The 13602-nt window shown below is 42.8% G+C and overlaps 1 protein-coding gene across 3 annotated transcripts; it reads left to right on the forward strand.

Moving 5' to 3' along the window:
- Positions 1 to 201: 201 nt before the first annotated feature.
- Positions 202 to 4613, forward strand: LOC112226691 (nucleolar protein 9). Of its 3 annotated transcripts, none has more exons than XM_024391180.2 (11): positions 202 to 333; positions 777 to 1149; positions 1271 to 1507; positions 1609 to 1836; positions 1918 to 2025; positions 2150 to 2291; positions 2667 to 2859; positions 3092 to 3352; positions 3513 to 3725; positions 3881 to 3986; positions 4382 to 4613. In XM_024391180.2, exons 2-11 carry the CDS (start codon positions 831 to 833, stop codon positions 4534 to 4536), a joined length of 1962 nt encoding a protein of 653 aa, XP_024246948.1. In that variant the 5' UTR covers positions 202 to 333; positions 777 to 830; the 3' UTR covers positions 4537 to 4613. The 3 variants fall into 3 exon arrangements, with proteins under 3 accessions (XP_024246948.1, XP_042164154.1, XP_024246949.1); XM_042308220.1 differs by having other exon boundaries at positions 307 to 333; positions 781 to 1149; XM_024391181.2 differs by lacking the exon at positions 202 to 333 and adding an exon at positions 344 to 498.
- Positions 4614 to 13602: the final 8989 nt, after the last annotated feature.

Here is a 13602-nt window from a genome sequence, read left to right on the forward strand (position 1 = left end):
GTACAGATTCTCAAAAAACTACTTTAGTACTTAAAGTACTTTTACTTGAGTACTTTCCCCCTCTGGTTTTACTGTAATGTGATGAAATATCTGGACTCAGGAGAAATTAGACAGTGTGACAATGATATTTTTGTTGAATCAATTAGAGCCCATTCATACAGTCAGTCCTAATGTATGACAACCAGCAACCACAATTCATGATTCGTTCCGTTGCCCTGTGGATAATGAAGCAAAGCCAAGAGCCCCCTGCTGGTTGATGAAAGACATGCACGAAATTGACCTTTGGAAATCGACGTCATCTTCACGCGTCAACAACAGACCATCGTTTCACATGTGAGTTGTTCTATTAGCTAGCTTGATGTTACATTTTCTAACCTTTTAAAATGTTATTATGTGTCTTGTTTTTGAGTCCATTCATATAGCTAGTTTATAAGTTATGAGACAATCAAATATACAGACGATTTGAACTGGAAGAGAACGGTCGCAGTGATCTAGCTTGTGAGCTATTTATTCTTATGGGTTATTCTTGTTAGCTAGCTAACGTCAGCTAAACCAAAACAGTTTATTCTTGTTGTTAGCTAGCTAGCTAAATCGAAGAAGATTCCGATTGTTAATGTATTGACAGCTCCTTGAATTTAGGTTGTTCTTAATAATCAAAAGTGTACTTTCAACTGACAAATATTTTGTCTCATATTCATGGCTGGTCCGTATTAGTTTAAGAGTGACCAGGGGGTAAGCATCTGCTTTTCATCTTATTCAACAACATTTTTTTCCAGACAGAAGATACCAGTACCCAAGTAATCAAGTTGCGTTGGTGTCCTTACTTTAAAATGCTGGCGAAAATGGAGGAAAATAACCAGTGGAGAGAGGCAGGATTGAAGAGGAAGTATCCTGAAGATAGAGCGAGAATGAGAGGAGAAGTGAGTGGAAGAGGAGGAGCGGGAGAAAGAGGAGAAGATGAAGGCAGAAATAGAGGAAGAGAAGCAGGTGAACGAGGAGAAGATGGAGAGGGAAAGAGAGGAGGAGCGGGTGGAAGAGGAGGGGGTGAAGGAGGAGGTGCCAAGAAGCGTCTAGATGCCTTGAGTGTGGGATACTTCCGCAGAGTGGGAGAGAGACTCAGCGAAGGCTTCACAGAGGACGAGGAGAAAGGTGAGAGCCCTTGCACAGGGAAGGAGATTGTGTCAATTATGTGCATAAATGTTTGCATGAGCATACAATGCTGTGACCTTTACAACATAGCTTCACATCTTCATTTCTTCCTCCCCTATAGTTCTCTTTGTGGAGAACGTGCTGACGGAGGTCAAAGGGCAGGCTGCCCTGGTTGCCATGGATGTGACAGGAAGTGTCACCCTCCAGCGTCTGCTCCCATTGGCTAGCCCCGGCCAGGTGGGGGAGGTGCTGGCTGAGCTTGGCGGAGAATCTGGGTCCGATTTTAAGACAGTGTCATGTGACAAATGTGGGGGTCATGTCTTGGAGAGCGCCCTCAGACAGATGCCCAGATGGAGAGGTGAGTCTGATTGTGACCAGTCTGAAAACAATTTCTAGCACCTGAAATGTCAAGATATAATAGAATGACATGAAATGAATCTCCTTTATATTGTCTCTTAGAAAAGAGCTCATCAGAGGAGGAAAAGACAGCTACCACAGAAGGAGATTCCGCGACGGAAGAGGGGGATTGTGGCATACTAGAGGCCCAGGTTCTGTCCCTGTGTCACGTGGTGATGGAGCACTGTGCAGAGTTCATCAGACACACACACGGCTCCCACGTGGCCCGCACGCTCATACATGTACTGGCAGGCTGCCTTGGTCCAGCCCGCACCGACACAGCACGCCCAGGTACACACACACACACGCACACAATTATCCAAACACACTCATACACACAATAACTTATCTTGTCTGTGTATTTTGTTCCAGGTGTAAAGGACAGGAATGTCACCACTCAGCTGACCTACTTTGAGGCGCCCACATCATTCTGGTGGGAACTAAAAACCCTGTCTACCTCCCTGATGGATAATGTCAATGGTAAGTCTTCTGTCATCAAGCTACAATACATTGAAACCCCTCATTGCACTTCGCAGTAGATCTTCATAGTACATATAAGCAAGTCACAATGGCATTACATGACCTATCTCTCCACTTCCATCAGTGTGTGTGACTGATGCCGTGGCTAGTACAGTGTTCCAGACCATGTTGACGGTGTGTCACAGAAACCGACCCAAGCTCTGCAAGCTGCTCACCAAAGGTATCGTGGAGTACCTGACATCACTCAGCTCTGCTCCTGGAGTCAGGTCAGTGAGATTTCCTCGAGACATTTGAGTCCATGTATCTTTGCACTTTTTTTTATCAGGGCCCGGACGATATTGCAATATATTTCCGTGCCAAAAATGAAAACACAAAGTAGACTCTTTGTTCGTTTAAAAACCTGCTGTATGTAAAATATTTTGTGTTGTGGCTGGGAAAATAAATACATGTGGCTGAATGACATCATAATGATGTTTGTTTAAAACATTAGGGCTGTTTTCCTGAAGAATTGAAATCCACTTCGTGTTTGGTTTCCTTGCCACGATACTAACGAGTATCGGTGTACTGGTATCGTCCCAGCCCTACTTTTTATACGTTTGGTTTTATTGTCTTTGTCTCTCTTTTTTGCCTCTTTCTCTTAGTCCTCTCTTGGTCTTTCTGAAGGACCAGGCCTCCAGTCGGCTAATTGAAATAGTCCTCCAGTTATCCCACAAGGCCTTGCTCCGTGACCTCTATAAGAACCACCTCCAGGGTCAGCTGGTAACCCTGGCCATCCATCCAATCGCCAACTTCCCCATACAGAGACTGACAGCAGCCTCCACCAATTACAAAGTGGTATGCCAATATGTATACCCCCTATAGTTATTGCTGTGATTAAGTTATATGTATGCATCATGGTTACTTAAGTGTTATTCATACAGATACCATACTATTAGTCCTGAAATCCATAAGATGGTAGATACTGATTAATTTAATCTGTATTTACCAGGGTGCATGATAAAACAGAACAAAAGTTTACAATGACAGTGGTAACTCAACCTCTACTATTTGTCTCTCCCTCCCTCAGTTCCTGAAGGTGTTTGATGAGCTAGCCGAGGGTTTGGAGGCCATCTTGGCAGCAGGTCACATGGGTGTGATCGTCCAGCTGACAGACAGCTGTGCAGAGCGGGAGGAGAAACAGGGAGAGATGATGCAACGCCTCCTTAATGCTTTTCACTGTGCTGAACCTGCCTCTCGACACACGGCCTGCCTGCCTCTCTTCCTGTCCCTGCTCACACACGAGGTGTACTACAGCTCCGAGGCAGTAGAGGGCAACACACGAACAGAGGTATTGGTCTCAAAGTCCCCAAATGAACTTGATGTTCTGAATGCACCCACCCATCCTACTTTGGATCTGACACCAAGGCTCATTGACGCCAAGCATATTGTGTGTCTATCCATAAAAAGACCAACACTGTCGTCTTTTGTATTCCCTCTTCCCTCCCTAGCGCCCCCTATCCTCTATCTGTTACCATGGCTCACGTCTGGTCCAGTCACTGGCCAAGTTCAAAGACCGCTCCCTGCTCCTGAACAGCCTGCGCTCTCTGACCCCCGCTGACCACCTGACCCTGGGAACCGACCAATCAGGCAGCCACGTTCTGCAGCTCCTGGTGACCTCCTCCAGCGATAAGGGGAGGGGAAAGATCCTGAGGAGACTGGAGGTAGTACTTGCTGGAGAGATGATAACCGAAACAGTACTTCCTCTCATTGTTAGTCATGGTCCAAAGCTGACTGTTTTGTTGATCACATTCTCACAGCAGTCCCCATATCTCCTAATCCCCACTCTCTCCCTGCCATGTCCTTACTTGGCTCCCAGGGCCAGTATGTCCAGATGGCCTGCTCCAGGTATGGCAGCCGTGTGTTGGAGGCAGTCTGGAACAGCGCCACTGTCCCCCAGAGACAGAGCATCGCTAAGGAATTAGGTAAAATCTACAAAAATGTGTTAGTGTTGTTTAAGTTGTCACCCAAGAATGGAGCTGCTAGTAGCTACTCACTAGTTTACTGGTTAGTATTGATTTCATTGTGTTGGGGGTTGTGGCAAGCATATAATCAAATTCTGTCTTAGGTTGGACCACATAGACCAACGTTTCCCAAACTCGGTCCTGGGGACCCCAAGGGGTGCATGTTTTGGTTTTTGCCCTAAAATAATACATTTGTCTTCAAGCTTTGATTATTTGAATCAACTGTGTGGTGCTAGAGCTAAAAACCAAAGTGTGCACCAATTGGGGTTCCCAGGCCCGAGTTTTGGGAAAAGCTGTTTAAGACCATGTGTTTTGTTTTTAATGCCATTCTTGCTCTTTCTCTCTTTCTCTCTCAGTGCCTTGTGAGACACAGCTTAGATCAGGCCAGTTTTCTCGTCACGTTTGGGCCAAATTTGCACTGACCCACTTTGTGAAGAGGAAGGCCCAGTGGCAGGAAGTGCAGACGGGTGAATCGAAGAAGAGGAAACTCTTTAGTGACATTCTGGAGTGAGAAATTGTGCTGGGAATTGTCTTCTATGGAATTTCAATGTGATTTTTCTACTCGATCAAATAAAAAGTATATAAACATCTACTCTTCATTTGTATGCATGGTTAGGAGTGATAGTAAAGTACACTAATTACCAAATCTCACATTAAGATTAACAGAAGTCATGCTTAATTGTATAGAATAGCAGTATATTTTTCTAGCATTTTAGTATGAAAATCCAGACATTTTTTTACTATACCAACACTATTTTAGGGGCCTGTAATAAGGCATTTATAAATTGTGTGTTCACCATTTATCAATCATTACTTTCACATGAATAAATAATTTAATAATCATTATTGTTGCAGTCACTAATCTAAAGTGAGTGCTATTTACAGTGCCTTCAGAAAGTATTCAGACTCCTTGGCTTTCCACATTTTGTTGCGTTAGCCTTAATCTAAAATAGCTTCTCTTTTTTCTTTTTTTTAAGCATCCTCTACACAATACCCCATAATGACAAAGCAAAAACAGGTTTACACATTTTTGCTAATTTATTAAAACTTAAATATTACATTTACATAAATAATCAGACCCTTTACTCAGTACTTTTGTTGAAGCACCTTTGGCAGCGATTACAGTCGAGTCTTCTTGGGTATGACGCTACAAGTTTGGCACACCTCTATTTGGAGAGTTCTCTCTTCTCTGCAGATCCCCTCAAGCTCTGTCAGGTTGGATGGGGAATGTTGCTGCACAGTTCAAGTCCGGGCTCTGGCTGGGTCACTCAAGGACATTCAGAGACTTGTCCCGAAGCCACTCTTGCGTTGTCTTGGCTGTGTGCTTAGGGTCATTGTCCTGTTGGAAGGTGAACCTTCAACCCAGTCTGAAGACCTGAGTGCTCTGGAGCAGGGTTCATCAAGGATCTCCGTATTTTGCTCAGTTGATCTTTCCCTCGATCCTGACTAGTCTCCCAGTCCCTGCCACTGAAAAACATCCCCACAGCATGATGCTGCCACCACCATGCTTCACCATAGGGATGGTGCCAGGTTTCCTCCAGATGTGACGCTTGACATTCAGGCCAAAGAGTTCAATCTTGGTTTTATAAGACCAGAGAATCTTGTTTCTCATGGTCTGAAAGTCTTTAGGTGCCTTTTGGCAAACTCCAAGTGTGCTGTCATGTGCCTTTGACTGAGGAATGGCTTCCGTGTGGCCACTCTACCATAAAGGCCTAATTGGTTGAGTGCTGCAGAGAAGGTTCTGCCATCTCTACAGAAGAACTCTAGAGCTCTGTCAGTGACCATTGGGTTCTTGGTCACCTCCTTGAACAAGGCCCTTCTCCCCCGATTGCTCAGTTTGGCCGGGTGGCTAGCTCTAGGAAGAGTCTTGGTGGTTCCAAACTATTTCTATTTAAGAATGATGGAGACCATTGTGTTCTTGTGGACCTTCAATGCTGCAGAAATGTTTTGGTACCCTTCCCCAGATCTGTGCCTCGACACAATGCTGTCTCGGAGCTCTACAGACAATTCCTTTGACCTCATGGCTTGGTTTGTGCTCTGGCATGCACTGTCAACTGCCGGACCTTATATAGACAGGTGTGTGCCTTTCCAAATCATGTCCAATTAATTGAATTTACCACAGCTGGACTCCAATCAAGTTGTAGAAATATTTCAAGAATGATCAATGGAAACAGGATGCCCCTGATGTCTCATAGCAAAGGGCCTAAATACTTATTTACATAAGGTATGTTTTATTTTTAATAAATGTGTAGAAATGTATAAAAAACTGTTTTTGCTTTGTCCTTATGGGGTATTGTGTGTAGATTTCTGAGGATATATATATATTTTTTAATAAAGATGTAATGTAACCAAATGTGGAAAAAGTCAAGAGGTCTGAATACTTTCCGAAGGCACTGTATATTTATAAATGTCTGAGGGACCAGTGTAATTTCCCACAAACAGATGGGCATGCCATTGGTATACAATCCTGTAGTACCCGGCTATAAGAATAAGCACTCAACACAGGATGATTATTTAAATATATATTTACACGTAAATAGCTAGTTTACTAACATTTACAAATATGGGAGTAATAATTAATAAATGGTGAGCATACAGTTTGTAAATGCCTTATAAATGGTTTATTATGGACCCTTAAAATAAAGTGTTACCAAAATCCTTTATGCAAACTACCATAAAAACTGTCATAAAATACACATTTGTTTATATTATCAAGAGGAAATGACCTAACAGGAAATTGTGACCCTGAGCAGCAGGTGTGTGGATGGCACCTCATTAAAAGGTTCTCTGGTTGTTTGTCAAAAGAGGTGAAAGTTGGAAAACAACCATTAAGGCTCTCCATCAAATATTTAGCTAGTGACAGTAAATGAGGCCTTGGATTTGGAGATCAAATTTAAGGTCTGGCCACAGCTTCTGCAACGACTGCTTGCATCAGCACCGGAGAAGCTCAGCCTCCCTGGAATGTTGAGTTTCTTTGAAAAGGAGTCTTGTTTTGTAAATGCAACAGCCCTAAGAAGCTTTACCAACAACATGACACAGTTTGAGGACACGGGTTATAAAGATTTAGAAGAAGAGAGCTATCCTGATCGCCTGTTGCAAAGGTAAAAAGTCCAGAGTTGTCCGATGGCAAAAGGTGAAAGCTGAGCCAGTTGAAGAGGAGATATCAGCTTCCTCTATCATGACTGATTAAGTGTGAGGATAGAGCTGAGGCCTATCATCATTGAGGTTAGAGCCAGACTGGCCCTCTATCAAGTAACATAAGACCATGAAGTTCAGATTCACGCAGTCTCCTCTGAACAGTTGATGTTGAGATGTGTCTGTTACTTGAACTCTGTGAAGTATTTATTTGGGCTGCAATCTGAGGTGCAGTTAACTCTAATGAACTTATCCTCTGCAGCAGAGGTAACTCTGGGTCTTCCTTTCCTTTGGAGGTCCTCATGAGAGCCAGTTTCATCATAGCGCTTGATGGTTTTTGTGACTTTCAAAAAGGTCTTGAAATTTTCCATATTGACTGACCTTCATGTCTTAAAGTAATGATGGTCTGTCGTTTCTCTTTGCTTATTTGACCTGTTCTTGCCATAATATGGACTTGGTCTTTTACCAAATAGGACTATCTTCTGTACACCACCCATACCTTGTCACAACACAACTGATTGGCTCAAACGCATTAAGAAGGAAAGAAATTCCACAAATTAAATTTTAACAAGGTCGTTTGTTAATTGAAATCCATTCCAGGTGACTAGCTCATGAAGCTGGTAGAGAGAATGCCAACAGTGTGCAAAGCTGTCATCAAGGCAAAGGGTGGCTACTTTGAAGAATATCAAATATATTTTGATTTGTTTAACACTTTTTTGGTTACTAAATGATTCCATATGATTTTTCATAGTTTTGATGTCTTCACTATTATTGTATAATGTAGAAAATAGTAAAAATAAAGAAAAATCCTTGAATGAGTAGGTGTGTCCAAACTTGACTGGTACTATATATCCTCTGGGTTTTTTTCCCTCACAAACATCACAGATGTTATTTGTGGATATTTACTCTCAATTCCGCCCGAAGTAGGATATGTCTCCTCTTCTTACCTTGTTCTCTATGTTTAGCATTTTACTGGTCCTGTGTATGACCTCTATTCTCTTCAAATCTGATTAAGATGGAACACGGGGCAGAAGTTGGCCTATAAAGTTCTGCAAGTGTTCCAACTCCCCTGTTATTACCAAAACCTCAACCAGCCCAATACAGCAAGTTATGAAGATGCAACTTGCACAGGTCCAGACTACTGAGAAGCTCAGTCGACAAAGGTCAACTGTATCCAGACACTAAACCAGATAAGACACATCCAGTCAGAAACGTGTGCTCAGTGTGGGAGAAGCTTTGGAAGGCTCACATACGCACCCATGAACGCAATACGCCTCATTGTACCACATGTGGGAGGAGCTATTGCTAATAAGGATGACCTTGTGCTTCATATGCGACCTACTGGTTAGAAGCTGTTTCCTTGCTTACAGTGTCAGGCTTCACAAGGAAAAGTGCCTTGTTGTATCATGGTCAAAGCCACACAGGTGAGAAGCCGTATCACTGCACTTTATGTGGAAAGAGCTTCACCAAGAGAGTGGCTTGAAAAACCACGAGCGAGCCCACAGTGGATGCAAACCTCATCAGTGCCAAGATTGTAACCCATCTGAAGGAGCACACATTTCTTCACACTAGAGAAAGTCTGTATTCCTGCATTCTGTGTGACACAACATTCAACAGAAAGTCCAGCCTTGAGCATCATATGTGCAAACATGCTGGACAAAGACCCTTCCACTGTTAAAAATGTGTCACGGACTTCCCAAGAAAACATGAGCTTGTTACACATCAGATGATACACTTTGAAGACCGACTGTTTCAGTGCTCGGACTGTGAGAAAGCGTTCCGCCTTCTCATCTCACATCACACATGAGAACTCACACCGGAGAGAAGCTATGTGAGAAGATGTTCAGCTCTCTCAATTGTCTGAAAAACCACCACAGTGTGAGAAGAGATTTAGCTGCTCTGGCAATACACCTCCATAGCCACACCAAGGAGAAACCATACAGGTGCTCCATATTTTACTTTCATTTAACCAGGCAAGCCAGTTAAGAACACATTCTTATTTTCAATGACAGCCTAGGAACAGTGGGTTAACTGCCTTGTTCAGGGGCAGAACGACAGATTTTTACCTTGTCAGCTCGGGGCTTCGATCTTGCAACCTTTCGGTTACCAGTCCAACGCTCTAACCTGCCGCCCCATATGTGAGAAGAGTTTCCGATGCTCGACCACTCTGAAAGGCCATCGGGAAACTCACTCCGAGGACAGGCTCTTCTGTTGTCTGCAGTATGGAAAGACCTTCAAAATGGCTTGACGGCCTCAAATGGCACGAGAAAAGTCATGCCAACCAGAGACTTTGCAGCTGTGATTACCGTGGGATCGGTTTTAATACTCCCATTTCTCTGACATCACATCAGATCGTTCACTCCACAGAGGGACCGTTTCACTGTGGTGAGTGTGGCAAGACATTCACTAGAAAATACACTTTCAAGAAACACCAAGACTTCCACTCCGGTTCCAAAGAGTACAAAATGCCCATACTGCGGGGAAACCCTTAGCTCACCAACAACCTCAAACTCCATGTCCGGAATCACCAATGTGAAAGAAGGCTGTACCATTGCACTGACTGTGAGAAGAGTTTCAGTTCAGTAGCGTACTTGAAGAAGAACCAATAGCTCCACAGTGGGGAGAAGCCCTACCACTGCTCAATGTGGAGAGTCCTAACTAGCCACCAGCTGGGCCACACTGGAGAGAGGGAACACCTCTGTGACCAGTGTGGGAAGACCTTCACCCAGCTGATACACCTCAGAAGGCATGAGAAGATCCAGTCTGGGGAGAGGCCACACCAGTGTGATGTGGAAAAGGTTTGGTCAAGAGGGATCAGCTGAAGAGCCGTCTGCAAACTCATGTCGATAAGGCATGAAGGAAAGGAGGGTTTGTTTGTCACTTGAGATTGATTTCGTTTCACCCAGTGTTTCCCTAAAATAGGCAATTGATTTGACTTACTGCACATTTGATTAGATAGTACCATCTATGGAAGCACCTCTTTGAAGGAGCTATTTAATTGCAAATAAATATTGCATGATTCATGTGACTGCATTATACTTGCATCAAAGCTGCACGAAAAGGATGTCATGCTTATTCAAATGTATTTTTGTTAAGAATCAATAAACGTTTTGGTTAATCAATTTTATTCCCTCCACCATTGTCATTCTAATGATGTTCCACTATGTGCTTGGTCATAATGGTATTGCAACTTGAAGCACCTGTCATAATGGTATTGAAACTAGAACTGGGAGCACTTACCTGATTGTTTTACAAAGGTCTGGTAAAAAGGGCCTCTTCTTTCCAGCTCAGCATTTGAAGAATAAAACAATATGACCACACAATGCTCTATACTCTCCCCTAGATGGCAGTGTGATAGCAAATAATCAGATCATGCATTGACGTCACCATTAATCAGCTCATAAAGCACATATCTGTATGGATAATACTGTGTACATCATTGTAATTGTGAGTTCATTTTCAGTCTAATATTGGGCTTATAGGCTGAATGCATTGGCGGTAAAATAAATGATATTGATTTTGAACTCAAGGCTTTGTTCTCTATGATGGAAGTCCTGGTCTAGGTTCAATAAATGAAACGTAATGTTGACCTGGTTACATAAATACGGACAGTTTAGTTCATTCTCTTCATATTGCGTACAGTGTTTTTTTCTCCAACAATAGGCCAATGTCCAACCATTCAAATCAGTACTAATGTCGTAAACCCATTCTGAATTCTCGAGCCAAAAAGAGCTTAAGAACCGCGTGGCCTTCCTCTTTCCTCTTGACCTGCTATTAATCAACATTAGGGGGATTTAGTGACCATTTAGTGGGAGTTCAGACGATACTGAGGTTGATTTGCCACTTTTGCTCCTACAATGCAATCACTTAGCCTGATGAGCTGTTTCTACTCTGTGGGGCACGATTCTTATGCAACAAAATCTGCATGAATAAGAATAACCCATTTCAGCCACAGTGCACTGTATTTATCCTCAGAAGCACTAGGTTGTTTATTAGTGTCTATTCCTAATCAGCTCTACATGCACTGATGAGAGACGGCAGAACACTGACCTTTGGGGTACAATGAGGCAGTGCCCCATGCATTTAAAATCACATCCATTCCCCTGGGATTCTGTGTTGCAATCACTCAATGCTACTCAATGTCTTAGTTACTTGAGTACATGGCAGCTATTAGTTGCGCAGTACAGCTGCCTTCATCTTTACTCCATCCCCACTCGTGCCAAATTACCTCTTCCATAACATACCAACTCACAAGCACGCATAACATGTGTAGATGTACTCCAATTTACTAAAAAAAGTTTACTTGTCAAGTTAAGATTAGTCAGAATGAAAATTATCTCTGGCATAGATAGTACTACACCTCTCTCTCCCCATCCCTCCGGCTCATTTGCCCAGTCTGTTTCAGTCTATGCCCAGAGAATGAGTCAGCAGAGGAGGGAGAGAAGGTATCTGGCATCAGTCACGATTTGAGACATGATTCTGAAGCCTGATCAGTCTCATTTTCTATTTGCCCTCTGAGCTTCACCCCCGTAGTCCAAAATTGTAGGTTATCATTGTGCCGTGTGTGTTCCGTGTGACAGTGAATCCACAGGTATTTTTAAGTTGGTGTGATTTTGATTTGTTAATGTATATGTGGTGTTTCTCAAGTGTATATTGCTGAATGTGTTCAGGGGTGTGTGCTCTGTCAGTGTTTGAGAGAGATGTGTGTATTTAAAAAGCTCTCATTAGTCCTAGGCTGAATATATGCTTAACCTTTTCCAGCCTACTTTTTTACTTTACCACAGATTGCACCTCACTGCTAGCTATTTCTGTCCCTCTGTCTTCTTGAAAGAAAACAAACAACCTACCCCAAAAGATGCTTAAACAAATAAAAAGACAGATGCCATAGGACTCTGGGACTCCTTGTCTCCTTGACAACAGTCTCCAAGCAACTGTCACTCCTCCATCCCCCCTACCCCCTTTCTTCGCACTCAAGAGTTCACCTGGATCTACTCCAGCTTGCATCCATGAACATCAGTAGCTAATTGAAATACTCCCACTTGCATCCATGAACATCTGTAGCTAACTGAAATACTCCAGCTAGCATCCATGAACATCAGTAGCGAACTGAAATACTCCAGCTAGCATCCATGAACATCAGTAGCTAACTGAAATACTCCAGCTAGCATCCATGAACATCAGTAGCTAACTGAAATACTCCAGCTAGCATCCATGAACATCAGTAGCTAACTGAAATACTCCAGCTAGCATCCATGAACATCAGTAGCTAACTGAAATACTCCAGCTAGCATCCATGAACATCAGTAGCTAACTATCTTTCACCAATAGATCTGTGTCTGTGGCTTCGGCTGTGTACTCCCCTCTGAAACGGAACATGATGATGTATAATGTTATTTTTGCCCACAAACTAGGGTAAAGCAGAAAGCCCTGCGCAGTACTGAGACACTCCAATGCTTTTCCTTTAGGGTTTGTAGGTGTTGGTACACCATGTGGTACACCATGGGACAGTGGCAAATGCCAAGACAATTGTCCTTGATGAAGACTAATGGGCCAATAACGTTCTGGAGGAGTACAACATTTTGACATTGGAGTTATCTCCCAAAGTGTTGAGGTTGTACTTTTGCTAGAAGAACTGACACAGCAGAAAATGTAACTAGGGCACATACCTGCCCTCAATGGTATTTTTATAATAGTTACAGAAGACGCTTTTAGGATGACTTTATTTTACAAAGCCATTACTAAACATTAGATCAGGGATGGGCAACTGGGGGCTCAGTCGGGGTCTCAATTTACTGTTGAGTGTTAGAATAGTAGAATACACGAGGTGCAATTTGGCTGTGGATCAGCGGTTTTTCCAATTGTCAGTCACTCAATTAGCCATGTCAGCAAAAATGATTTACATTGGTAAGTTAGTATAGCTAGCTAGCTAGTAATCATATTCTGAATACCAACCAGGATTCTGACCTCTTGACCCCATTGATGTTGTTAGTCACCCTCACTCAGATCTCATATTAACGTTGCATAAATTATGGCAAAATGTGTAGAATTTCAGGAAATTAGTTTTAAAATGGCAAAAATTGATAAAATTGCAGACAATTTGCTGTAAAATGTTAATACTTCTGTCTGCCCCATGGCAGATTTAGTAGAATTGCATGTTATTTGGTATAAAATTGAGAGAAAAAATAATCTCCACCATATGGCAAAATGTGTGGAATACAAAAAAATTGCTTTAAAGATGCAACATTTTCTCAAAGCCCCATGGGAAATGTGTAGACATTCATTCTCCGCCTTCAAGACGGGGGCCAGTAAAATGTTTTGCCAGCTAGGTATAGGGGGGAACCAACCAAATCTCGCATAGGGCCCCCAAAAGACTAGATCTGGCTACTGGTATAATGCATTTAGTTACAGTAAGAGAGTTAAGTAGAGCCACTGTGGCCCCCGC

This window comes from Oncorhynchus tshawytscha, linkage group LG28 (assembly GCF_018296145.1).
Source record: "Oncorhynchus tshawytscha isolate Ot180627B linkage group LG28, Otsh_v2.0, whole genome shotgun sequence".
Taxonomy (NCBI): Eukaryota; Metazoa; Chordata; class Actinopteri; order Salmoniformes; family Salmonidae; genus Oncorhynchus; species Oncorhynchus tshawytscha.

Bases quoted from the DNA above. Each gene is read 5' to 3' on its own strand.
- LOC112226691 (XM_024391180.2), top strand. From the start codon at position 831: ATGCTGGCGAAAATGGAGGAAAATAACCAGTGGAGAGAGGCAGGATTG. The intron at 3,726-3,880 runs GTAGTACTTGCT...CTTGGCTCCCAG, and splicing joins AGATCCTGAGGAGACTGGAG to GGCCAGTATGTCCAGATGGC. The intron at 3,987-4,381 runs GTAAAATCTACA...TTTCTCTCTCAG, and splicing joins GAGCATCGCTAAGGAATTAG to TGCCTTGTGAGACACAGCTT.